Source organism: Stomoxys calcitrans, chromosome 5 (genome assembly GCF_963082655.1).
Source record: "Stomoxys calcitrans chromosome 5, idStoCalc2.1, whole genome shotgun sequence".
Lineage (NCBI taxonomy): Eukaryota > Metazoa > Arthropoda > Insecta > Diptera > Muscidae > Stomoxys > Stomoxys calcitrans.
The window spans coordinates 80917896-80945238 of record NC_081556.1 but is presented as its reverse complement, the minus strand read 5'-3'; the positions used below and the strand labels follow the sequence as shown (position 1 = coordinate 80945238).

Here is a 27343-nt window from a genome sequence, read left to right as displayed (position 1 = left end):
ACTTTAAATTGACAAAATACAAAGTCCATATGCTTGGTCCGCACTAAACGGAAACTCGTTTCTGATAAATATTTTTTCATAGGTATTAGTATAAATCAAACGTTTTAACGGTGTACATAAACAAACCCTCACGATACACATCGTATTTTGTCCATCCATATACAGTGCTTTAGCCGATTGACATGCAAAAGGATTTTTAAATGAAACCGCGCTTCATTAGCGACTACGACTTCGGTATTTTTCGACGCTAAGAAATGTGGATACGCTGAATCGGTTATGTGATCATATGTCCACTACAATTTTTCCTTCAAGACCTTTGTTGTAAAGCTGCGGTTTAATTTTTTTTTATGAAAATTATTTATTAATTCAAATGACAAAAAAGTGTGGAAGCAGGCTAAATTTCAGAATCCCTTCTTTTTTGTTCGATACAAATCGGTCAATCAACGAGTTGCAAACTGCTCAAACCTAATCTGTCAGTAGATTTTGAACCGTTGAGTGGAGTGGACGTATTGTTATTTAACTCCGCAAGAATGTTCCTGCAACTCGTAATAGGTCATTATTTTTGGAAGAAACATTTAAGTCACTCAAGGATAGCTGTGATAGAGATATCCATTAGACGGTTGATGATCTGCGCCTGTTTCCAGTGGAGCGGCAGATCTAGAGCCCGGGAGTAGGCTTAGAATGGACTTCAGAGACCCAACAGCTGCGGTGGTGATATCAGGCCGTAGCATGTTGTCTAGTTTTGAAACCTCGACTGGTGGAGCGGCTGCTCCAGGCTCCACTAGCCGACAGACGACTGGTCAGCAGGGGCTTTTGACGAAGACACCTGGTTCGAGTCTAAAGGACAAGGCCGAACCTATTCCTTCTTTGCATTCTTATAATCTGCCTAGGCCATCGAAGGCCACCGTAGCGCAGAGGTTAGCATGACCGCCTATGGCGCTGAACCCCTGGGTTCGAATCCTGGCGAGACCATCAGAAAAAATTTTCAGCGGTGGTTTACCCCTCCTAATGCTGGCAACATTTGTGATGTATTGGGTTGCCCAAAAAGTAATTGCGGATTTTTTAAAAGAAAGTAAATGCATTTTTAATAAAACTTAGAATGAACTTTAATCAAATATACTTTTTTTACACTTTTTTTCTAAAGCAAGCTAAAAGTAACAGCTGATAACTGACAGAAGAAAGAATGCAATTACAGAGTCACAAGCTGTGAAAAAATTTGTCAACGCCAACTATATGAAAAATCCGCAATTACTTTTTGGGCAACCCAATACTATGCCATGTAAAACTTCTCTCCAAAGAGGTGTTGCACTGCGGCACGCCGTTCGGACTCGGCTATAAAAAGGAGGCCCCTTATCATTGAGCTTAAACTTGAATCGGACTGCACTCATTGATATGTGAGAAGTTTGCCCCTGTTCCTTAGTGGAATGTTCATGGGCAAAATTTGCATTTGCATCGGCCTTTCCCGGCAAACCAACACGCTCTTTAAGAGGTTGGAATAATAAAAGACGCATTGCTCTCAGGTTCATTGAGAGGCTTGGTGCGAATGATCCTAAGACTCTCACTAATAGGGAGACAGACTTCCTTAATTGGGCTCGAAAATCCGCTGCACAGGCTACCCCAAAGATTACACGTTTAGATTCCGCAGTCTGCCAAAAGGCTGCGGTCACCTGGAGGCATCCCATGCCTAAAAGAATAGTAAGATGGGTTCAGGAACCTTTGCTAATACCGCTAGGGATGGTGATGGCACTTGTCGATAAGGGAGAAGAACAGGAATAATTGGAGTGGGATAGTCAATGGACTGTCATCAGTATACTCCGATGTCCTTGTATAATTTCCTGGGTCTCCATCAGTTTGTGGAGTTGCAGGCTGCTATTGAGGCCGATACAGACAAACTGCCCGCGGGGATCTAAGCTCAATTGAAATGTATCGTTGTGCCCTAAAAAAGATTGGTGAAATCTAGCCAGCTGCACTAGATTTAGTCAAGAAGGAAGATATTCCTTCTCGACCAATGGCGCATGCTTAGATACCAATAATTCCCTCAGATCTTGAATCGATACTTGGATGACTAAGGTAATGTAATCCCAATCTTTCAACCACCGACTGGAAGATTGGTAGATTGGATGAGACTGATGGCGACCGGAGACATGCAGTATTCGTACTCAACTCTGGCTGTCTCGCAAACCTCAACAAGCCTAGAGGGGTTGTATTCAACGGATTCAGTAAGTTGAAGACGACTCAGCAGTTGTTGGTGAACACTTGAATGAGGAACTATCGATCACATCGCTAAAGTATGGCGGATTGCAGGAGACTGAAAGTCTCCCTGCCACAGTCGAGACAGGGGATGGCATCGAAACGGGACCCGACAAGACCTGTGTGGGCGGGTCATCCGCTTGGACTGGGCTCAAGGTGTACGCCAGCGGGGAAGCACGGTGGTCACTTCGACAGCAGCAGCTAGTGAAGCATCTAAGGAGAAATCGTCCACACTGCAAGTGTCCAGTTTTCTGAGGAATAGTAGTTCCACAGTTTTCTCACCTGCCTCTGGATGCGTACGGAAGCTCAATATGACAAGATCTAACGAATCTTGTAATGATGAACTCCTGGTGGTATCAGAAGATGAGGCTAACACAACAGTAGTGGAAGTTCTGAATTCTGACTATGGTCTGGTTTCTACAGACAAATCTCCACCATTGTAAGGCCGCTTCGTCGGCACTAAAGGTCCTCCTGATGGCTAGGGGATTTGACGTGGTTCTTATCCAGGAACCATGGGTGTGTGAAGGAATGGTTCGTGGACAAAGAATTCCGGGATTAAAACTTCTCAAGGGTACGGGGAATATGAGACACAGAGCCTGTATTCTTGGAAAGGGTAGTCTAAATGATTTTCTTCTTCCGTCGCTAAGCACTGAAGATTTAGTAGTAGCCAGCCTTGAAATAAACAAGTCTCATTACTGGCTGGCTTCCCTATATATGGCACACGATTCAGAGATGCCGCCTTCAGACCTTAAGTCGCTGGTTGAACCTGCTTCTGTAGGGAAGAAAAGCCTCATTGTAGGAAGTGAAGCTAATGCACATCACCAGATATGGGGAAGTTCAGATGCAACGAAAGGGTTGAGCTGCTTATTGAATATATTAAAGGTTGCAATCTGGCGATTTGTAATAAAGGGGATAAACCGACCTTTATTACCAGGAACAGGCAGGAGGTACTAGGTATTACCATTGTATCGGAAGATATAAGTGGAAGAATATACGACTGGGACGTGTTGGATGACCACAGTTTCTCTAATCATCGTTATATTAGTTTCAGCCCTGGAGGAAATACGGCAGAAGTGGTCCCTCGGCTAAACAGAAAAAAGGCGGATTGGGATAAATTTCGGCACAAATTCTACACCACTATCCCTTCTAGACTAGAAAAGGAAGTGGAAACTACGGAGGATATAGATAAAGTGGTCAAGCGGATCGCGAAGACCCTGAATGCAAGGCCAAGGGGTAAACAGCGACCCCGGAGATGGTTGGTCTAAGGTAGGACTCCAGAAAACTCTTCAACAGAGCCACAAGAGCACCACACGATTGGGACATCTATAAGGCTGGGCTAAGTACATACAATTGCGAGCTGAAAAGGCTCAGAATAAATCCTGGGTGGAATTCTGCATCTCCGTGGAGAATACATCTGAAGCCTCTAGGCTAAGGAAGATTCTTTTCTCGAGACCTATTACGGTGGGCTATATTCAGAAGTCAGAGATATACTCTGCTTGTGTCAGCATGTCGTATATACCCGTGGGATGGAAGGAAGCAAAGGTCGTTTTCATTCCAAAATCAGGAAACCCGTACCATACGAAAGCGAAAGATTTTCGCATTGTAAGTCTGTCATTCTTCATTTTGAAGACATCTGAGAGGTTGATAGAAACATATTTTAGGGCAAAGATCCCTGGAGATCGCCTGTCGCGGCAGTAGCATGAATATAGTAAAGCAAATCCACTGAGACTGCCCTTCACGACCTAGTCGGCTACATAGAGTGTTCTCTCGCTGTCAAGGAATATACAATGTTATCATTTCATGACATTGAAGGTGCTTTTAATAATGTAAAACCGACGTCATCAACTATACCGTAAGAAAGATTATTAATAACTTACTTACTAAAATATGCATTATGGCAGGCTTGGGATCTGTGGATCTTAAAAGATGGGTCAGCAGAGGAACACCTCAAGGAGGTATACTGTCTCCTCTACTTTGGAATATAGCCATTAACAATGTATTATTATCTCTGGAAGAAAAAGGCGTAAAAGTGATCGCGTATGCTGATGACGTGGTTAGGGGAAAGTTTCCCCAGCACTCTAAGAGATATACTTCAGAAAGCTTTACGTGCAACAGAAAAATGGGCTACCAAAAGTGGTCTAGGTATAAATCCATGCAAGACAGAAGTATATCTTTCTATGGAACATCCTTCTCCTTGGGAGGAGAGAATGTTCCATTTACAGAAAGCGCAAAATACCTGGGTGTTTTGCTGGACAGGAAATTGAACTTCAAATCCAACATTTTGGAAAGGGCAAGAAAGGCAACTCTTGCCCTTTACACCTGCAAGAGAGCTATTGGTAAAAGTTAGGGGTTAAGGCCTTGGGTATATACTGCAGTTATCAGACCTATAATGCTATATGGTGTTGTGGTCTGGTGGACGGCGCTTCAAAAGTCCACCTACTGTTCAATACTTAACCGGGTCCAAAAGATGGCTTGTTTGTGCATCACAGTCGCACTGAGGACTACACCATCTGAAGTACTGAATTTAATGCTACAACTTATGCCTCTGGACATTGTGGCTACCCAAATTGCAGCGACCACTGCCGTGAGGTTAAGGGAACTTTCTCATTGATCATATGGCGGCTACGGACACTGTGTTATCCTTGATATCCGATGTTCTAGGCAGTGTGGACTACTCCCTACCTGAGCCGATTTTTGAAAAAAATTACTGTACCACTATTCCTGATAGAACCGATTGGAACTGCGATATTCCTGGTAACAGAAGTTACATAGATTTCTATACGGATGGTTCCAAACTAAACGACCAGGTGGGCTTTGGGGTGTATTCTAAAGATCTAGAACTGATCATATCGAAAAGGTTAGCCGACCATTACAGTGTATATCAAGCGGAGATCCTTGCAATTAAGGAAGTGGTGGAATGGCCAAGATATAATGTCATAACGACGATTGGCATAAATATCTTCTCAGACAGCCAAGCAGCCATTAAGTCCCTGGAGAACGTATTTCGGAACACAAAACCGCTATGGATTATTTAGTATGATTGAAGACGATGGGGGAAAAATCGAACATAGGGGTGTTACAACGGAAGAGCCATGGTGCAGAATTCCCAAAAGTTGACCTGGCTCAACATATTGCCCTTTTTGTACCCACCACCGAAAGATGGGGGCATTCTTATTCAATACGGCCCAGATCGGTACAGATTTGCCATATATAGCAAGCACTCGATTAAATGTCTAGGACCCATAATATACTCATTTATTGTCCGATTTCACTGAAATTTGGAGTAGTGAGCTATGGTTCGCCCCTTCACACCCCTGTTCAATACGGTCCAAAACGGTGCGGATTTGGATATAGCTGGCCCATAAAAAGGGAATTTAATAACCGATTTCGCCGAAATTTAGCACAATGATTTGTTAGCCCCCTCGGCAATTGTACCGAGTATGTTTAAGATCAAGCCATATTTGGATATAGCTGCGATATATACCGATGTCCCGATTTAACTTCTTGGGCCCATAAAAATTGCCTTTTTATACCCTCAAAAATAGGATGGGGGTATACTAATTTCGTTATTCTGTTTGTAACACCTCGAAATATGCATCTAAGACCCCATAAAGTATATATAGTCTTGATCATCGTGACATTTTAAGTCGAACTAGCCATGTCCGTCCGTCCGTCCATCTGTCTGTCGAAAGCACGATACATTTTGAAGGAGTAAAGCTAGCCGCTTGAAATTTTGCACAAATACTTCTTTTTAGTGTAGGTCGGTTGGGATTGTAAATGGCCCAAATTGGTCCAGGTTTTGATATAGCTGCCTTATATGATCTTGGGTCTTAGCCTTATTTGACCTTGGGTCTTTATTTCTTGAGCCTAGAGAGGGCGCAATTCTCATCCAATTTGGCACAATTTTTGCACAACGGCTTCTCACATGGCCTTCAACAAACGTTTGCAATATGGTCTGAATCGATCTATAGCTTGGTACAGCTCCCATATAAACCGATCTCCCGATTTTGCTTCTTGAGCCCCGAATCGGACTATAACCTGATATAGCTCCCCCTCCTCCTCATCCGTCCTTATTCATTATTCATTGTTTGCCTAAAAAGAGATACTGTGCAAACAACTCGACAGATGCGATCCATGGTGGAGGGTATATAAGATTCGGGCCGGCCAAACTTAGCACGCTCTTACTTGTTTAGCCTGAAATTTGGGACAGTGCGCTGTGTTAGGCTGTCGATATCCCTGTTCAATTTGGCACAGATCGACCAACATTTGGATATAGCTGATATATAGACCAATCTCCCGATTTAGGGGCTTGTACCCATATAAGCTTAATTTATTTTCCGATTTCGCTGAAATTTGGCGCAGTTAGCTATGTAAGGTTTTTCGACATCCATGCGCTATGTGGTTCAGATCGGTCTATATTTGGATATAGCTGCCACATACATATACCAATTTAACCGATTTCACTGAAATTTGGTACAGTGAGTTGTAAAAGACCCCTGCATATCCTTCCCCAATATGGTGGAATTCGGCTCATATTTAAATATAGCTGCCATATGGACGAAAATTATGTTTTACCGTCTTGAGCATTGAATTGTATTAGACCCCTTGAGGTCCGTCCCGTGCCGAGTTTGGAGTTTAGATATAACTGTTACGGTTTCATATATAATGCATTTTTCACCATATTATGGCGAAAGGTGGTTATATGTCCAAGGGTTTGGGTATCCAAAGTTCACCCCGGCCGAAATTTGAGGTATTGTTTTTCTCTCGTTGCCCTTGGACACGATATGGGAATTTTGAAGGTAACAAAAATATTCATAGATAAAATAGGCTTTCGATATTTCTACCAACCAAACCTCCACTCCCCTTGTGGAAAGGTTTGAAACCAACCACCCACCTTCCTTTAATGGCTAAGAGGCAAGTGAGCATTGCATAATCCAATTTTATTTGTTTTTCGCATTGTTGTGCATTTGAAATGGCTTTGAGGAATTGAAAAATTTATGTAATTTGTCAGGATTTGGGCTAAATAAAATTCCATCATCAATTTGAATAACAGCAGCAGTTATCCTGTCACGATGCTCTTTCCATTGTTGTTAAACCTGATGCGCACTCACAAACACACACACACACATACTGAGCCATCCACTTCCGGTTGCATGCACACAGCATAGTTGATGTGGCACCAAAAGTCATTCATTGTGGCAACAGTCTATTTGCAGAGCCTGTGGCGATATGAAGTTCCTAAAACAAACATTTCTAGTTTATCTACTGTTTGCGGCGACAACGGCCCATTGTCTACTGGGAACGCTCGCTGGTGGCGGTGGCCGTGGCCATGGCAGTGCCGCAAGAATAACACAGAAAACAATATCCAAAGGATTTCTGGTTAAGAGCGTTATGAAGTTATTGACAAAGCTGGAGAGGAGTAAAGATTTAGATGCCAGCATGAAATTTGCAGTGATATTGAGTGAATTTCTGATAAAACGTAAGTACTCGAATGGTTTTTTTCTTCTTCACATTCGTTTTAAACAATTCAAAACAGTGATTAAATTGGAATGAGTCTTAAAAGTCAGTGAAGTTTATATGAGGGTGATTCAAACAGGTAAACAATGTCGCGTAAAAAAACGAACAAATTAGAAAGGAACAACTAAAAGCGCGATATGATTGGCTGGGTCGATTCATAGGCCAGAACTTAAAGATTGTGCCTAACAGAAGTGCAAATTCATTTTTATACCCTCCACCATAAGATGGGGGTATACTAATTTCGTCATTCTGTTTGTAACTACTCGAAATAATCGTCTAAGACCCCATAAAGTATATATGGGTTGCCCAATAAGTAATTGCGGATTTTTTAAAAGAAAGTAAATGCATTTTTAATAAAACTTAGAATGAACTTTAATCAAATATACTTTTTTTACACTTTTTTTCTAAAGCAAGCTAAAAGTAGCAGCTGGTAACTGACAGAAGAAAGAATGCAATTACAGAGTCACAAGCTGTGAAAAAATTTGTCAACGCCGACTATATGAAAAATCCGCAATTACTTTTTGGTCAACCCAATATATTCTTGATCGTCATGTCATTTTAAGTCAATCTAGCCATGTCCGTCCGCATGTCCGTCCGTTCGTCTTTCCGTCCGACCGTCCGTCTTTTTATCGAAATCACGCTAACTTTCGAAGGAGTAAAGCTAGGCGCTTGAAATTTTGCACAAATACTTTTTATTAGTGTAGGTCGGTGGGGATTGTAAATGGGCCGAATCGGTCCATGTTTTCATATAGCTGCCATATAAACCGATCTTGGGTCTTACTTCTTGAGCCTCTATAGGGCGCAATTCTCGTCGGTCTATAACCTGATATAGCTTGCATATAAACCGATTTCGGGTCTTGACTTCTTGAGCCGCTAGAGGGCGGAATTATTATCCGATTTGACTGAAACTTAGCATGAAGTGTTTTGTTTTAACTTGTCATAACTGTGTGAAATATGATGAAATCGGTTCATAATCTGAAATAGCTCCCATTTAATCCCATCTCGGATCTTGACTTCTTGAGCCACTAGAAAGCAGAATTATTATCCGATTTGCTTGAAAATTTGTATGAAGTTTGGCCATTAACAAGTGTGCCAAATATGGTCTAAATCGGAACATTAACTGATAAAGCTCCCATATAAATGTAGCTCCCTCACTTCTTGAACCGCTAGAGGGCGCAATTATTAACCGATTTGACTGAAATTTAGCATGAATTGGTTTGTTTTGATTTCCAATAACTGTGCCAAGTAGGGTCTAAATCGGCTCACAACCTCAAATTTCTTCCATATAAACCGATCTCCCGATTTTATTTCTTGAGTCACTAGAGAGCGCAATTCTTATCCGATTTAGCTCAAATTTTGCACAATGTCACTTCAGTCCCCAACAGCCAAACCAAGTATGGCCCCAATCGGTTCAAAACATAGTGTAGCTTAAATAGCATAGCAATTCTTACCAATTATCCTTTGTTTGCTTATAAAAAGATATCAGCTAAAGAACTTGACAATAGCGATCCTAAGTGGAGGGTATATAAGATTCGGCCCGTCCGAGCTTAGCACGCTTTAATTGTTTCAGGTTAAGATGATAAGCTTAAAAAAAGTATTTTTCAAAAATTAATAATTGTACCAGTCATCTATGGAGGCCACCGTAGCGCAGAGGTTAGCATGTCCACCTATGACGCTGAACATCTTGGTTCGAATCCTGGCGAGACCATCAGAAAATTTTTTTAGCGGTGGTTTTCCCCTCCTAATGCTGGCAACATTTGTGAGGTACTATGCCATGTGTAAAACTTCTCTCCAAAGAGGTGTCGCACTGAGGCACGCCGTTCTGATTCGGCTATGAAAAAGGGGTACCTTATCATTGAGCTTAAAACTTAAATCGGACTGCACTCATTGATATGTGAGAAGTTTGCCCCTGTTCCTTAGTGGAATGTTCATGGGCAAAATTTGCATTTACAAGTCATCTATGTGGTAAAATAGAATTAATCAGCGATCAAAATTTGAAACGGATGGTCATGTCCATTAGCAAATAGGAAATTCAAGTCAAAGGTAACATCTTTAAGATATGGGAGCCACCGTGGTAGTTGGAATGCCCGTCTATCGCATCCAAAAGCCCGAGTTCAAATCTCGCCGGCGAAAACACATTCAGCCGTTGTTTACCCCTCACTAAATGTTTGTCTTAGCGACTGCAGGCATGTACAACTTCTCAACAAAGAGGTGTCACTTTTTAGTGACAAGCCGTTCGGACTGGGCATAAAACAGAAGATCCCCTTATCATTGAGATTATATTTGAATTGCAGTCAATTGTGAGAAGTTAGTTTCCTTCTAACTTGTTCGATAATGGGATGTTTGGGAAACAATAAACCACCTTGATAGCATCTTTATTTTAAAGTTTTGTTTCTTTGGCTCGTTTTCATTGCAAAATTCCTACGAATATTGAAAAAAATTAAATTTTGGCCCAAGTTTTTTTTTCAGTGTAGATAAAAGATAGGGAGATGCAGAAATATAAACAAGGAAAAGCGTGCTAAGTTCGGCCGGGCCGAATCTTATAAGCCCTCCACCATGGATCGCATTTGTAGAGTTCTTTTCCCGGTGTATCTTTTTAGGCAAACAAAGGAAAGGAAAAAATAAAAAAAATTTTGCTATGCTATTGGAGCTATATCAAGTTATGGTTGGATTCGGACCATAATGGAATGAATGTTGTTGAATAGAAGTCACTGTGTAAAAAGTTAAATAGGAAATTTTTTTTTTAGGGGAGCTGTATTAGGCTATAGACCGATTCAGACTATATTTGTTAAAGGTCATGGGAGAAGCCGTTGTACAAAATTTCACCCAAATCAGATTATAATTGTGGCTCAAGAAGTCATGATTCGAGATCGGTTTATATGGCTGCTATATCAGGTTATGGATCGATTTAAACCATACTTGCCACAGTTGTTGGAAGTCATGACGTAACACGTCGTGCTAAATTTTAGCATTTTGGGTGGGAATTGCGCCATCTATAGGCTCAAGAAGTCAAGACCCCTGATTGGTTTACATGACAGCTATATAAGGTTATGAACCGATTTCAATCATACCTACCACAGTTATTGGTACCACTATGGTAGAGCGTATTAAAAGAGTGGGGAGCTAGATCGTATCTAACACGCATGACCGCTCGGGCAGGTTTTCATTGGGCCCTCATGTGTTGTATCTTTCGTCTGCTTGATTCTGTTGAGTATCCAGATTCAGGAACTCTGCGACGAAGATGGGCTACGCTCTAGATCATGTAGATCAACCTTAAGGCGGTTGATACCTATCCACAAGATGATGATTTGGATGGGCTCTGCGATAACAGCCCAAAAGGTATTACTTAGACAGCATGAAGTTATGTATTCGCACTGGTAGCATCTTTGTCCCCTAATGGAGGTGGTCCACATTAAAACTGAGGAGGCAGTTCGATATCATCCCGCCTTGGCGAACTCCCTGTTTCACTCTACGGTGCTTCGACTTGTTATCCCTAAATTCCACATATGACTGGCGAACACACAAAAAAATTCACGTTTCAGGCCTGGCTGGCCGGACGTGGTGGGGATAGTTTGGCATGGCTGATCGTGTCGAATGCCTTCAATAGGTCCCGTGCCACGGGGACCGTCCCATCGCATGGCCTGGACTGATTGAAGTCACGGCAAATGGGTGCGGTGATGGTATGCAACGCGGTTGTTGTGCTATGCAGTCTTCAAAATCCATACTGATGCCCGGCGAAAGTAATAGCATCCCGTCTTGTTCATATGTTGGAAATTTAACCAGATCGGGGAAAAACTGTCTCCCCAAGATGGAAAGCCGGTCGCCTTGTAGATCCGGATATGAACAAAGTTCAACAGATGACACATATGCGGAACCGGCGACAGGTTCGCTCGATATGAAGAGCTCTTCCTGGTATATCCGTCCGACTTCTTATTTCCCATAATTCCATTATGAACGAGAACAAAAGTCAGCGCCATTTCATGAGCCCCGACGTCCTTTGGGGAGTCCAATCATTCCGTTATTTACCTCGATCTCACCATCCTTGCATTCATAGCCTTGAGCGCTGCTATTCTGTCCTCATTCACAAATCTTGAGCATGTAAACTCCTTCCTCGGGCTTCTCTTACGGTTATCGAAATGGCACATATATCTGCGTGAAATGCTGTCACGCATTCCAGCAGTCTCAGCGATATACCGATATCGAGTGCTTTGTAGTAGCCCCGAATTCCCGACCCTGACCCCATTAGTGAAAACATAGTTTCATCTTCCTCAAACACAGCATACGTCTCAAAATCCTTTCTTCCGGGAAAGCGAAACCCGAAGATCCTATCCTTGAAGGCCACCGTAGCGCAGATATTAGCATGTCCGCGTATGGCGCCGAGCTCCTGTATTCGAATCCTGACAAGAACATCAGAAAATTTTTGACGGCGATGTTCCCCTTCTAATGTTGTCGAGATTTGTGAGGTACTATGCCGCGCATAGAAGCCATGTAAAAATTTCTCCTCAAAAAGATGTCACCCTGCGGCACTCCATCATTCACTTCTCTTATGGAGGTCTCTTATCATTGAGCTTAAAACTTGAACCGGGCATCACTCCTTCATATGTGAGAAGTTTGCCCTCTGTTCCTTAATGGAATGTTCGTGGGTAAATTTACATCTGCAATTTGCCAGGTAGTTTAAGACCTACCTCAATCTGCTCTCTGCATCTATAATACACAGAACAAAGCAGTAGCTGTACCTGTCCTCCTTCAGCCCTAGAGCAACCTTGGCGGTACTGTTACGAATAATGGATGTAAATGGATGCAGTACCGCCACCAACCCCGTTTGAGGGGTGGATCTCTGTGAAGCTTTTCCAACTCTCTGATTTGAGGCTTTCCTTTTAAAGTGTGAAGAGTATCGCGAAGCCCTTGGCAAGTTCAAAAAGGAGACGAGGAGAGCGAAGAGGACGCAATTGGTTGCACAAAGAGCTCTTTCTAAGTATTGCAGCAAGCCAAACTCCCTGAGGAAGGAAGGCGAAACTTGGGAAATAATTGATGAAAACATATTTTTCAGGCAGCCAGAATGAGGTCGGTAATGCAATACGGAATACCTCATTAATGACATTGTCGATGAGGAGAAGATAATATGGGCGATTAGCTCTTTACAACCATTTAATTCTGGTGGACCTGATGGATCTGTAATTCCATCCAGGGCTTGGTGAGAGTTCTTAATGCCCAATAGCGGGAAAATAAACCCGAGCACGACAAAGGTGTATAGACCTATAAATCTATAATCGTTTTTACTGGAAACACTGGAAGACTGGTAAACCTGAAAGTGAGAAATAGACTAACACCGGGAAACTTCAGAGTGACACAACATGCGTATCCTAAGAGTATGTCGATAGAGACTGCTCGGCACGAAGCAGTACGAGCAGTCAAGACGCCTCTACAACTTTCTTCCAACATAGAAGCGCTTCATATGTCAGAACTGGTTACATATTAGCCGTGTACCTCCAATTAATAGTCTTCGAGTTAGTTCCCTACTTATAATCAAATTTCTTCCTGTAAGAGTACAAGGCGCACAGTGCCTTCCGGCTTCTTTCCCCTGTTCCTTAATGGAATGTTCATGGGTAAATTTGCAATTTTACCAGCACAGTTTCGAATCATGCACAGGGCATAGGTATTTCGCCTCTTACGGCAACTGCAGTGTGGTCCCAAAGATGAGGGTCCAAAATCAGGTACCTTATATCTCCCAGTGAAGAGCACTAGCTTCGATTGCCTTGGGTTAGTTCTCAACCCATTTCTCGTAGCCAATCCTGACGCTCTTCTCAGTGACCTTTCTATGATCCCACTTATCGCTGATAAGAACTTTTTTGGATCACTAGCACGACATCTCCGCATATACGAATAATCCCACTCCAGCCTTGATGAGACACAGCTCCTTAAGGTATTCCCCTTGTCACCCGCCACACTATCTCAAAAGTCCGCGTTGATAGTGGTGCCACATACCTTATTATACTTCCACTTCTATTCTCTATCTACCCCATCTTGAAGGTAGTAAAACCACTGAGGTATTCAGGATTTCCGCCAATGCGTACACCTACCGTTGGCGAGACGTCTTGACTTCTCGTACTATTTCGTGCCGAGCCGTCTCTATCGACATACTTTTTGATAGGCGTATTGTGCCACACTGAAGTTTTATGTTAGTCTCTTACTCACCTTCAGGTCTATCGGTCTTCCAGTGTTTCCAGTAAAAACGATGTCGTGCAGTGGGTTATTTTTCTCGCTAATCTCCAACATTAGCTCTCGTCCTCGACATTCATGTCATTCATGAGCAGTGTTGCCGTTTTTGGAGGTTCCTACCAAAATTGGTAGGTTTTTATTCTCTTGGTGGCTGGTAGACTGACCTCAAGTTTTGGTAGGTTTTTCCAACATATAAATACCAAGTTAATTACCAAAAAATCGTCGGGCAAGACTCAAAATTAATTGACTTCGGTTTGTTTCTATGTATTCGTTAAGAATGCAGAATTAAGCCAAGGATATCGAGGGTCTCACTGCTTCAAATGTCAAGAAAAAGGGCGTAAGTTCTGGATAGAAAATGCGGCTTATGTGCGTTCAATGCCTTCAATCGGAAAACAAGGCTATGTGGCAGCTGCAAACAAATATGGTCAAATCTGGTCTATACTCAAAAGTTGAGGGCTACATGCATCTCGCTGTAACGGCGAAAATGGGAAGTAAAAGACCATTTTTGGGCTCAAACACTTAAATCGGTAGATCGCTTTATCCAAACACGGCACGGATTTTCAATTAAATCGGCGCAAAAATACGACTTTATGAACTCAAGATTTCTTATCGGGAGATCCGTATAAAGGATGCTATATCAAGATATAGGCCATCTTTGGACCTCAGGCTATAGAGTGTTTTCAACCAATATAGAGACGGACATGTCTAGATCCTATATGAATAAGGACGACTTAGTACTTGGTAGCCGTGTCAATTAAAAGCGTGCTAAGTTCGGCGGGCCGAACCCGTGGATACGGCATGGATGTTGGAAGTCGTAACTGAAGTCTTTAATCCACATTTCAGCCAAATCGGATGAAATTTGAAGCTTCTAAGGGCTCAAGAAAGCAAATCCGGGAATCGGTTTATATGGGGGCTATATCTGGTTATATACCGATTAGGATCATACAGAATATGGATGTTGGAAGTCCTAACTCAAGTCTTTGTTCCAAATTTTAGCCAAATCGGATGAAAATTGAGGCTTCTATGGGCTCAAGAAGTCAAACCGGGGGTCAGTTTATATTGGGGCTATATCCAAATTTCATGATACTAGCTTTACGCGTTCGACTGCTATAGTGATTTCGACGGACGGACATGGCTTGATCGACTCAGAATGTCGAGAAGGTCCAGAATATATATACTTTATGGGGTCGCAAATAGATATTTCGAGATGTTACGAACGGAATGACTTTAGTATACTCCCACCAATGGTGGGTATAACAATGTATAGTTTGATGTCTTCCAAATGGCCAACTATTCGGCCTGTAGAACATTTGGAAGTTTTTGGACGGATTGGTAGCATTTTTTCTTAAATTTTGGTAGGAAATAAATTTCTTGAGTGGCAACACAGTTCATGAGGTATTCCTTAGAGGGCGCTACAATGTGTGTTTCATAACCGACCTCATTCTGGCTGCCTGAAAAGTGTATTTCCATCAGCAATTCCACAAGTTTTGCCTTTCACCCTCAAGGAGTTTGGCTTGCTACTATACTTAGAGAAAATACTTAGCTTACTGGTGCCCCCCAATCCAACATGGAATTTCCCGATCTTCGCTCTCCTTTTTGAACTTTCCTAGGGCTTCACGATACTTTTCCCAGCCCTCTGCCGCAGACCATCTATGAAATAAATGTATTGGAAGTCATGTGCAAAATTTCAGCCAATTCCCACTTACCCAAGATTTCAAAAATCAATAGATCTGGGGCAAGGGAGGACCAATTGCAGCGCATTTTTTGTTTGAACACTTATAGGAACCCAAACACACAAATCTGATATTAAAATTTTGTGGTGAATGGCTGGGTGAATCGCTCCACCCTCAAACCCCCCAAACAAACATCTGATACGATCAGGACAATATGGGTATCAAGTGAATTTGATATCCAAATTTGGGGCCAAGAGTAAGGACCCCATCTAACCCAAACAAGGCGGTCGTTTTTAGCTTGATGAGGACAAAATGGGACTTAAATGTTTTAGGGAGTAGAGTTCGAATATGTTTATAAAATGTGAGACCAAGTGTCTGGATAACAGCACTATAGGAAAACACGAACATACACCCCAACAAGATCACCGTAGCGCAGAGGTTAGCATGTTCGCCTACAACGCTGAACGCCTGGGTTCGAATCCTGGCGAGACTATCAGAAAATATTTTCAGTGTGGTTTTCCCCTTCTAATGGTGCCAACATTTGTGAGGTACTATGCCATGTAAAACTTCTCTCCAAAGAGGTGTCGCACTACGACACGCCGTTTGGACTCGGCTATAAAAAAGGAGGTCCCTTATCATTGAGCTTAAAAACTTGAATCGGACTGCAGTCAATGATATGTGAGAAATTCGCCTCTGTTCCTTAGTGGAACGTTCATGTGAAAATTTGTATTTGTACAACCCAACAAACATAAGTAAATCGTTTTAAATTTTTAAGATCATACAAAGCTTTGCAAATGAAATGACTATATTAGTATACCTCTATAGTATGGCGGCGATAATAAAATTATTTGTATCTCCATTTATTCGCTTTGTAATAATTTTTCATATTTTTAGAACACCAGCGCTATATAGAATCAAATCGGTATGAGCAACAGGCCAACTATCATTTGCTGCAGAAGCTGGATAATATTATTCGTAACACAGAGGATGCCGATTTTGAAAATGTTCAAAAGAAAAGTATGTACATTTGAAGAAACCGTCACAACCACTACTATTTTTACTAATTCTCTTACCTTGTTCTGTTTTTAAGTCATTGATAATATATTCCAGAAAAATGTACTACTCAAACCACCTATTCTAAAAGAACGCCACATCGATACCCATTTCGAATATAAGTCGCTGTTGAAAAACTACACTCAGTTGGTGGATATGCGGGAGCGAGATATGATACAATCCGATGAATGTCTATCATCTGTGGCAACTTTAGATTCAAGATGCCAGGTGCCCCAGGAGTGTTTAGACTTTATGGTTACCGATTTGCCCTCATATGGCTACAAAAGAATGCATCAGTAAGTCTTTTTTTGTTTTGATTTTCAAACTGATGTTGATTGTTTTGATTTTGTTACGTTTAACTATGCTAACGTCGTCATACAGCTCGTGGTCGATACTCTCAAACAAGTCCATAAATTTTATGAAAAATCTTTCTTTCAAACATTCCAAGCACTGCCTCGTCTGCTTTCACAAATACCCATGCATCGGAACCAAATAACAACACGAGTACTATCAGTGACTTGTGTAGTGTAATCTTCGGCAATCGAGAGGTGGCCATGTTTCTAAGCTGGTTGCTTAATCCAAAGTACCATCTATTTGCCAATATCATTCGTTGCTTTATTTCAAACTGGTGTCATTCATTTCGGCTACGGCGGTGCCGAGTAAGATAAAGTTGCTGAATATCTCAAAGTTGTGATTTCCAACTTCCTCCTTCTTCTTTATTTGCTCAGGTGTACATTTCTGTAGTTTTCTCCTTAAGGCTGAAACTAATATACCGATGATCAGAGTAGCTGTGGTCATTCAACACTTCCCAGTCGCATATCCTTCGGCTTAGACCTTCCGATACAAAGGGAACATCTAATACCTCCTTCCTGTTCCTGGTAATAAAGGTCGGGTTTATTTCCTTTATTACAAATCGCCAGATTGCAACTTATAATATATTTGATAAGCAGCCCACCTCTTTCGTTTATATCCGAACTTCCCCATATCTGGTGATGTGCATTAGCATTACTTCCTACAATGAGGCTCTTTTTCTCTGCAAGAGCGTCTTCAACCAACAACTTAAGGCTTGAAGGCGGCATTTCTGAATTTCAAGGCTAGCTACTACTGAATCTTCAGTGCTTAGCGACGAAAGAAGAAAAACATTTAGGCTATTATTTACAAGAATACAGGCTCTGTGTCTCCCTTTTCTCGTACCTTTGAGTAGTTTACATCCCTGAGTTTTTTACGTCCACGAACCATTCCTCCATACACCAACGGCCTGAATAGAACCACGTCAAATCCTCCTGCCATCAGAAGGACCTTTTGTGCCTCCGAAGCCGGACCATAGTCAGGATTCAGAATTTCGACCACTGTAGCTTTAGCCTCGTCTTCCGAGTCCGTCAGGAGTTGATCCTCACAAGATTTGTTCGATATTTTCATGATGGGTTTCCTTACGCATCCAGGGGCAGTTGAGAAAGCAGTGGAACTACTCCTTCTCAGGACACTTGCGGTGTGGACGCTTCCTTCTTCAATGCTTCATTAGCTGCTGCTGTCGAAGTACATTCTGAGTTCTCGACCTCCCCGCTGGCGCACATCTTGAGCCCAATCCAACCGGATGACCCACCCACACAAGGCTTTTCGGGTCCCGTTTCGACGCTTTCCCCTCCTGTTCCGATCGTGGCAGAGGGACTTCCAATCTTCTGCAATCCTCTTGACTTTAGAGATGTGTCGATAGTTTCTCAGACAAGTGTTCAGCAACAACTACTGAGACCTTCAACTTCAACTTGTTGGATCAGACTTGATCAGACTTGTTGTGGGAGTGACATAATCTATTTTGTGTTATCTCCCTTTACTGCCAACACCACTTTTACCGAAACTCTTTTGATTCTTTCAAAGGCTGCGAAGACGCATGTTCTTGCTGCTGAAAACTTTTTGATGTTCACGCCGGGATTTGAACCCCGGTGTTCGGCGTCATAGACGGACATGCTAACCTCTGCGCCACGGTGGCATCCAAGAGACGCACGTCTAAATTTGTATTTTATTTTCTCTTCTAACACCGCCTTCATAATTAAGCAGCAGCCATTTTCAGCAAACTTTTCAGCAGTCAGCTTGCTGCTCTGAAATTGCAGTACTACTGCTGTAATAGCAGAACTACTGCTATAATAGCAGCAATATTAACTACTAATACTCAGCAGACAGTGTACGCTATTTTCAACAAATTTTTTCTATAAATGTATTATCTTCTCCAGCAGGATATTAAAAAGATCACACGATAAGCTGTCTCCCTGCCAGAAACCTCGTTTGGTTTTGAATAATTTGGACAGATTCTTTATTATTCTGAGGAATAATATCAGCAATCATCATCCTGTAGAGTCTTCTTAATTTTGTAGGGATACCATACTCGGACATGGCTTGAAATACCTTTGAACGTATAGGGCTATCGAAAGCGGCTTTGTAGTCAAGGAAGAAATAGTAAGAGTAGAGTCTCCTTCTCAGATCATTTCCAGGATTTGGCGCAATGAGAATTTCTGGTCTATGGTAGATTTACAAGGTCTAAAACTGTATTGATAGGGCCCAATTATCTCATGGGGAGGAGACTTATTCCTTTGTAGTTGGCACATTCCGTCTTTTCTCCTTTCTTGTGCACGGGACATGGTATGCTGTGGTTCCAATCATCAGGTATGAGTTCTTCTATCCAGATTGCGCAGATAAGCTGATGCATACGCCTTATCAGCGTGTCGCCTCCGGTGTTAAATAGTTCAGCGGGTGACACGTCGTCTACTGCTGCCTTGTTGTTCTTTGGTCGTGTTACTGCTACTTAGACTTCATTCTGACTAGCAGGTAAACATTCCATACCATCTTCATTGATTGGTTATGGAATATGGGATGAACATTTTACCCGGCGAAGAGGATACCGCAGTTCTTCGGCGCCAACGTCGGACACTAGCAGTTGGGTAAAATGTTCTTTCCATATTCTCAGCATGTTATCTGTGTCAGTTACCAGATTTCCTTTTTTGTCTCTGCAGGAGAATGTGCCCGCACCAAAGCCATCGGTTTGATGTTTGATTCTTTCGTAAAATTTCTTTTACATCTCAATTCGCTTACACTCACGTCTCTCCATTTCCTTTTTCTTTCTGCTCTCTTTCTCCTCTCTCTTTTTTTCCCGATACCTCTCCTTCATCTGGCACGTTGCTACTGATTGCAGGTTTGCTCTGTATGTCGCATTCTTGACTTCAGTAGCATTTCGACACTCTTAGTCGTACCACGGGTTTCTTGGGGAGGCTTTCCATGAAGTGGGTAATGGTTTGCCACTGATCCGCTATATCATCGGGACATGGAGTACTTTCATCAAGCAGTTGGCCTAGTATTGTGTAGAATGTCGTTACCATCTGTTGTATTTGCAACTTTTGGTGCTGGTGCTTCTAACTACCATGCTTTTGTCTATTAGCCTCAACCCATTATCGAACGTTATCTCGTGGAGGCTTAGTTTTTCAACTGTTGGAAACTTACCTTCCCTATCGTTGCATTAAAATCCAACACAACGGTTGTAATATCTTGGGTGGGGCAGCTGTCGTATTATCTATCCAGGCACTCGTAGAAAATATCCTTGGTTTGCTTGTCCTTGTCTTCTGTTGGGGGTACAAATAAGTGGAGAACTTATCATCCACCGAAGTAAACTAGTAGACAAATTGTTTGAGTCTCCGACTTATAACAAATTCACAATCAAATTTATGCCTCGTCTTAAGGGAGTAGCGACGCTTTTCCCGATCCATCGCACTTCCTGTAAGGCGGTAATATCTGTTGTCCGTGTGTCTGTCTGTCTTGAAGGAGTAAAGCTAGCCGCTTGAAATTTTGCACAAGTACTTCTTATTAGTGTAGGTCAGTTGGGATTGTAAATGGGCTATATCGGTCCACAATTTGATATAGCTGTTATATAAACCGATCTGGGATCTTGACTTCTTGAGCCGCTGGAGGGCACAATTCTTATCCGATTCGGCTGAAATCTTGCATGAGGTGTTTTATTATGACTTCCAACAACTGTGTTGAGTATGGTTGAAATTGGTCCATAACCTGATATAGCTGTCATATAAACCTATCTGGGGTCTCGATTTCTTAAGCGTCTAGAGGGCGCAATTCCTATTCGATTTGGCTGAAATTTTGAACGACGTGTTTCGTTATGATTTCCAACAACTGTGTTAAGAATAGTTCAAATCGGTTCACAATCTGATATAGCTGCCATATAAACTGATCTGGGATCTTGACTTCTTAAGCCACTAGAGGACGAAATTATTAACCGATTTGGCTGAAATCTTGCATGAGGTGTTTTGTTATGACTTTCAACAACTGTGTTTAAATCAGTCCATAACCTGATATAGCTGACATATAAACCGATCTGGGGTCTTGACTTCTTTAGCCTCTACAGGGAGCAATTCCTATCCGATTTGGCTAAAATTTTGCATGACGTGTTTTGTTATATCTTCCAACAACAGTATTGAGCATGGTTCGTAGCTTGATATTGTTCCAATAACATAGCAATTCTTTTCGTTTATGTTTTGTTTGCCAAAAAAGAGATACTGTAGAAAGAACACGACAAATGCGATTCATGGTGGAGGGTATATAAGAATCGGCCCGGCCGAAGATATCACACTTTTACTTGTTACTATTCATTTGTTTCTCAGAGTTATCTTTATAGATTTTTGGGCGGGTTACTGGCCTAGTGCAATGTCCTTTCGAGTATCGTTCGGGCCCTATATCAGCCTGCTTTGTCACCATCTGAAGGTGGTCCAGATAATTCCTTAAGGTAATCGGAATATATCGATGATAATCCATGGTCACACTCCATATGTTGCTAGGTATACAGCTCTCTTCTTCTCCCTTGTGAGTAACGGCCATCACCAAACTGTACTGAGCGACATAAGCAAAGGTGCTTGAACCCACAGTACTACTGTTTTCCATATCCGAATTAGGACATGGACCATGAAGACTTTTATCGACTTATTAAAATCACTTGAATATTAATATTGTTACTAATCTTCTTCTGTGTTTTTGTGTTATTTCTTTACAGAATTTTATTGCTTTACGTGTTTATGCATCATATCTGCGCTCCGACGTTGGGATCAGAAACGGCTTATGAAATTTTGGCCAGTCAAAAATGTACTCAAGTCTATCGTGAACAAAATGTATTACGACACATGAATATTCCAGATGTTTATAGAGACCTTTATTTGGAGCAGAGTAAGTGAAATGGCGTAGGTGAAGGCTTAGGGAACTAGGTGTAAATCTTTTTTAATTTCCTGTAAGCAACCTTGAGGAACAACCGACCCCAAAACCATTTCAAATTAACATTTTTACCAATTGGGACTACATGGGTAAAAAAATAGTTGTTTGGAAATAGACAACCAATCTTATATAAAAATTTACCCCGAGTGTCTGCTTGTTTGTTCCGTTTAGATTCGGTAGCGAAAGCACCGATTTTCTTGAAATTTTCACAGATTGTGTAAAAACCTTCAAATTGAAAATCTATGACCCTTGAAGCCTCAACCTTCACAAAGGACGAAACGTGTCCTACATTGGTTGGTGTGCTGTGATCCATTGCAATAAATCATTCATCATTAATCTTGTCTCGAAAGATAAACAAACAAAACATTGTAAAAAATATTTCGATCAGTGTAATATGAGACTTAATTTGGGATATTCGAAGTAGAGCACAATTTTGCACCACCGATATGTTAGGTTAGGTTGAAAAGAGGGTGCGGATAATAATCCGCCCCATGCCGCTATGAACAAAGACCTAAGCCAGTAATCGGCTTGTTATGCGCTCTAAAATCTAAAAGTAACCTCTAAAAAGAAAATTTTAAGTTAGGAATTCCGTGCTACTTACAAAATCCTTAAATGTTTTCCATACCACTCCCCTACGTTGGATCATGTCTGGTATTATGTCCCCACCTAAGTACCGGTGTCTTTTATCCGCGAAAGCTGGGCAATTATATATTAAATGCTCCAACGTCTTATCATCTTCCTCTCATGCCCTACACATGCTATCACTTGCCGCACCGAGTTTGCATAAGTGAGCTCGTAGTCCTATGTGTCCCGTAATGATACCAAAAGCTACGCTGATCTCCTTCTTACTTCCTTTAAGTAATAGTCTTGTCCTCTCACGATCCGGATAGCCCTATAGGATTTTCGCCGTCCTAACGACTGTTTCGTTGACGTTTGTCGTCCGCGCCCTTCACTCGGACTGCGTCGACTCGAAACGCTTCGGGTTAACAAAGTTTATAGTCCTTTGTCCTTCACTGCCAAATCGTCTGTCCTTTCATTCCCCCTTACACCGTAATGGCCCGGCACCCAAATCATGCGGATTGTGCCATCCTCAGAGAAGGCGTTAATCTCCTTCCTACATTCCGAGATTGCCTTCCTGGTTTTTTTTTTGCCCTTATAGCAATTTTACTGTCCGTAAAGATGTTCATACTCAGCGTCCTCGCGTTAGCACCACACCACCTCACGCATTTCGTAATCGCCCAGATCTCCGTCTATTATGGTCATTCAGTCTAAAACAGGTCTCAGTCCTTGGATTCTCAATGGAGACCCCCAGGCCCACTCTGTCCTCTAGCTTTGATCCATCCGGGTAACATAATCTTGTTACCATCCGGGTAACATAATCTTGATCTAACAGATGGCAATACTAGGGTTCCATCAGCCCAAGACTGTGCCGAAGGCAGCAGTGCCTCAAGTGTCGTCTCAGGTATCCGATCGGAAACCTCTTGCCTTCCTTTCAGGTTTCCCTTTCATCCTCAATCCATTTTTCCATCAACTTAAGTACTATAGCCGCAGTGGCTGCCTCACACTTAATCTGTATGTCAATGGGTCGGATATTTAGAATAGCATCCAGTGCCCTAGTGGGAGTAATCCTCATCGCTCCGCTTATGCCAAGACAACATATTCTCTGATCCTGTTGTATGATCCTTATGTTGAATTTTTCTCCATAGCAGTCCACCAAACTTCTGAGGCGTAAGTAAGTATAGGTCTAATCAAGCTCCTGTGGAGCCAGAGGACTGTCTTTAGATTTAGGTCCCATTTCGAGGCTGCGGCCCGTCTACATAGTGCCCAACATCTGTGAGCCTTCTCAGTACGCTGCTGAATGTTACACTTCGAATTAAGTTTCCTATCCAAGATCACTCCTAAGTATTTGACCTTGTCAGATATCGAAATCGTTTTGTTGGGGAAACGTGTTGCGTCAAATTGGCCAACCTTCGTCTTCTCGTGAACAGGCATATTTCAGTTTTCTCCCGGTTAACATTGAGATCCCTGGGTCGGCCCTTCTGCATAGGTTGTTTGGATCCTTACCCCTAAAATGTATTATAACATCGTCTGCATAGCAGACGGGTTCAAATCCCTCCTCAGTCAGCATTCGTAATAGGTTATTATGGTGGTAACCCATAGGAGTGACGATAAAATGCCTCCCGTGGTACTTTCTCCCTTATAATTTTGTCATGGGACCCACAATTTATCCACCTGTTCCTTACCACATGGTTTATCCAGTCTCTAAGGACCCGGTCCACCCGGCACTGGTCTAAGGATTGGATCGATTTGTCGGTCTGCACATTGTTAAACGCCCCCTCGATGTTAATGCAAACCGCCAGGGTGTACGTTTTGGCATCGAACGATTCTTCTATTTTATACACAACATCGTTCAGGGTAGTCTCCACCGACCTTCCCTTAACATAGGCATGCTATTTGTATTTGAACAGTTCGCTGGACGTCCTACTCTTTATCATGGTATCCTCAATACGTTCCATGGTTTTGAGTAGAAAGGATGTAAGGCTTATAGGTCTGTAGGCCTTTGGTGCCGCATAACATGCCTTGCCGGGCTTGGGTATAAATACCACCCTTGCCTCCTACCAGGCTTTCGGAGTATATGCAAGTTCCAGGCAACTAGATATTGGGTTGCTTAAAAAGTAATTGCGGATTTTTTAAAAGAAAGTAAATGCATTTTAATAAAACTTAGAATGAACTTTAATCAAATATATAATTGCCATTTTGTTCGATAACCTTTTGCCATCTTCCTGGCAAATTTAGTATTCCACGCTCATAGAACTTCTGGCCTTTATCTGCAAAAAACTGAACCAAGTGCGATTTTATAGCCTCATTAGTGCCGAAAGTTTTACCATTTAAGGAGTTCTGCAAAGATCGAAATAAATGGTAGTCTGATGGTGCAAGGTCAGGGCTCTATGGTGGATGCATCAAAAGTTCCCAGCCAAGCTCACTCAGTTTTTGGCGAGTGACCAAAGATGTGTGCGGTCTAGCGTTGTCCTGGTGGAATATGACACCTTTACGATTGACCAATTCTGGTCGCTTCTCCTTGATGGCTGTATTCAATTTGTCCAATTGTTGACAGTAAACAGACAGTCCGAATTAATCGTTTGGTTCCTTGGAAGCAGCTCAAAATATACCACACCCTTCTGATCCCACCAAACAGACAGCATAACCTTCTTTTGGTGGATATTAGCCTTTGAAGTGGTTTGAGCTGGTTCACCATGCTTGGACCATGATCTTATTCGACTAACGTTGTTGTAAACAATCCATTTTTCATCTCCAGTTATGATTCGTTTTAAAAACGTAGAACACATTCCAATAAACTTCCGCATTTTTACGATGAGCTTTGCTATAAAGTCTGCAGTCCTCTTTTCCAATGTTGCGAATCTACCCGCTAATTCAGGGTTTTTCTTGGGCTGATTTCCTTTCTCGAAGAGGATAACTATCTTCGAAAGACTCTACATACTAGTGCAGTCGTAATCTTGTTGACATTGTCGCCAATGTCTTCTATGCTTGGTCAGCAATAACCCTCCAAACAGGCTTTAAACTCAATGTGGGAACCAAAACACTCATCCATTCCTTAGACCAGTACCGGTCGGACCGGGTATTTAGGGATTGGATAAACTATATACTAAGAAATCGGTGTATACATTTTTGGTCCCAAGGCATACGAGTAAGTATAAGGGACAAAGCGGCACAGGGCACAGGGACACATTCTCCCCACAAGCCACAGCAATCTGCGATAAAGTCAAAAGTAGAAACAAGGTCCTCAAGTCACTTGCTGGCAGCACTTGGGGTGCAGACAAAGAAACCTTGTTGACCACGTACAAAGCAATTGGCCGGTCTGTGGTAAGTTATGCAGCGCCAGTGTGGTCTCGTCAACTTTGTGACACACAGTGGAATAAAATTCAGATCTGTTAGAATGCCGCCCTCCGAACTGCGACGGGCTGTCTCCTCAGTTCTCATGTGGGCCACCTCCATCAGGAGACAAAGATCCTACCAGTGCGAAGACATAACTACATGCTGTCTGAGCAGTACCTTTTGGGCTGTTATCGCAGTGACCATCCAAATAGATAGATATCCACCGCCCAGAAGCCTTAAGGTAGATCTACATGATCAAGAGCGTGAGGTTCAGCGCTACAAGAGAGAGGTCTAGCAGTTGCGGTATACGGCTACCGGGTGAATGTAGTCCTTGGAGAACGACCGCCTCCCATTACACCCGAAGAAATTGACCTCCCCCGGCAAACTAGAGTAGTTCTGGCTCAATAACGTTCCGACAGATGCAGCCGCCTCAACTCAGGATTGATGCCGACGTGCAAGATGTATGTCCCGATTGTAACCAGGGACCGCACGATACACGTCACCTGTTTAATTGCCCGGCCAGACCCACTCGCCTTAGACCCAGATCCCTGTGGACGCACCCCATCTTAGTTGCAGAGTTCCTGGGTCTTGACACTCAACCGAATCAAGAAGATGAAATATAGAAGACAATAAACTGCTACAACAACGACAACAACAACCATCTTAGTGGCATAGAAGGGAAAACGATAAAGTATTTTGTGAGCAGCAAGAAATTTCCAACAAAGATTTCCTCGGGCTTACGTTTCGGATTTAGAGCGCACAACAAGCCGATTGTGGGTTTGGACCATAGCAGGGCATGGGGTACCCTCCGCACCCCCTCTTAAAACTAACCTCAGTCGACTGTATTTCTTAAAAAAATTTGTTAAACTAAGTTTTTGTGTACATTTTTGCAACATCCTTGATGGTGGATTCGTCCTGACCGAACTTAGCGCGTTTTGACTTAATTTTAATGCTATTCCAAAATTGTTTGTATTTTCAATTGCAGATGTCATCTGTGGTCTCTTCGGATACATTGAATTTATGAATTGGCATAACTTAGTCACCGTTACCAATTGGCCCCAGGAGGATGAGTGCTTGTGTCTCTTCCTAAATGGCGAAAGTAAAATCGACTGTAATTGTACGAATCACATCAATAGCTTGGTTTTGGTCTACTACATCAATGGCTTTTTATTGCTGAATTAGTTACGCAGATATACTCGTAGAGGCGAGCGACAAACGATGATTGATATGCACTCAAAAGGAAAAACTGTTAAATAATACCCATAAAATATGCTAAATAAGTTAATCAAAAAAACAAACGAAAAAAAATATATTTACACACAAATGTGGAGGCATTTATGAGAGTTTCAGTGGAGTATATGTATGCATGGATATGTAAATATCTTTTAGTTATGTGTGTACAAGTTCCTACAATTGCGCATAAATATTCATTTATTTCCCTATGCGGCTTAAGTCAATAAATGTGGAAGGTTGTTAAA

The 27343-nt window shown here is 42.1% G+C and overlaps 1 protein-coding gene across 8 annotated transcripts; it reads left to right on the top strand.

Moving 5' to 3' along the window:
- On the top strand, positions 1 to 27343 carry LOC106080700 (uncharacterized). Of its 8 annotated transcripts, none has more exons than XM_013242172.2 (6): positions 1 to 82; positions 7456 to 7729; positions 16554 to 16676; positions 16750 to 17008; positions 21757 to 21926; positions 26851 to 27343. In XM_013242172.2, exons 2-6 carry the CDS (start codon positions 7480 to 7482, stop codon positions 27045 to 27047), a joined length of 999 nt encoding a protein of 332 aa, XP_013097626.1. In that variant the 5' UTR covers positions 1 to 82; positions 7456 to 7479; the 3' UTR covers positions 27048 to 27343. The 8 variants fall into 8 exon arrangements, with proteins under 8 accessions (XP_013097626.1, XP_013097629.1, XP_013097624.1 ...); XM_013242175.2 differs by lacking the exon at positions 1 to 82 and adding an exon at positions 107 to 234 and having other exon boundaries at positions 7467 to 7729; XM_013242170.2 differs by lacking the exon at positions 1 to 82 and adding an exon at positions 107 to 234.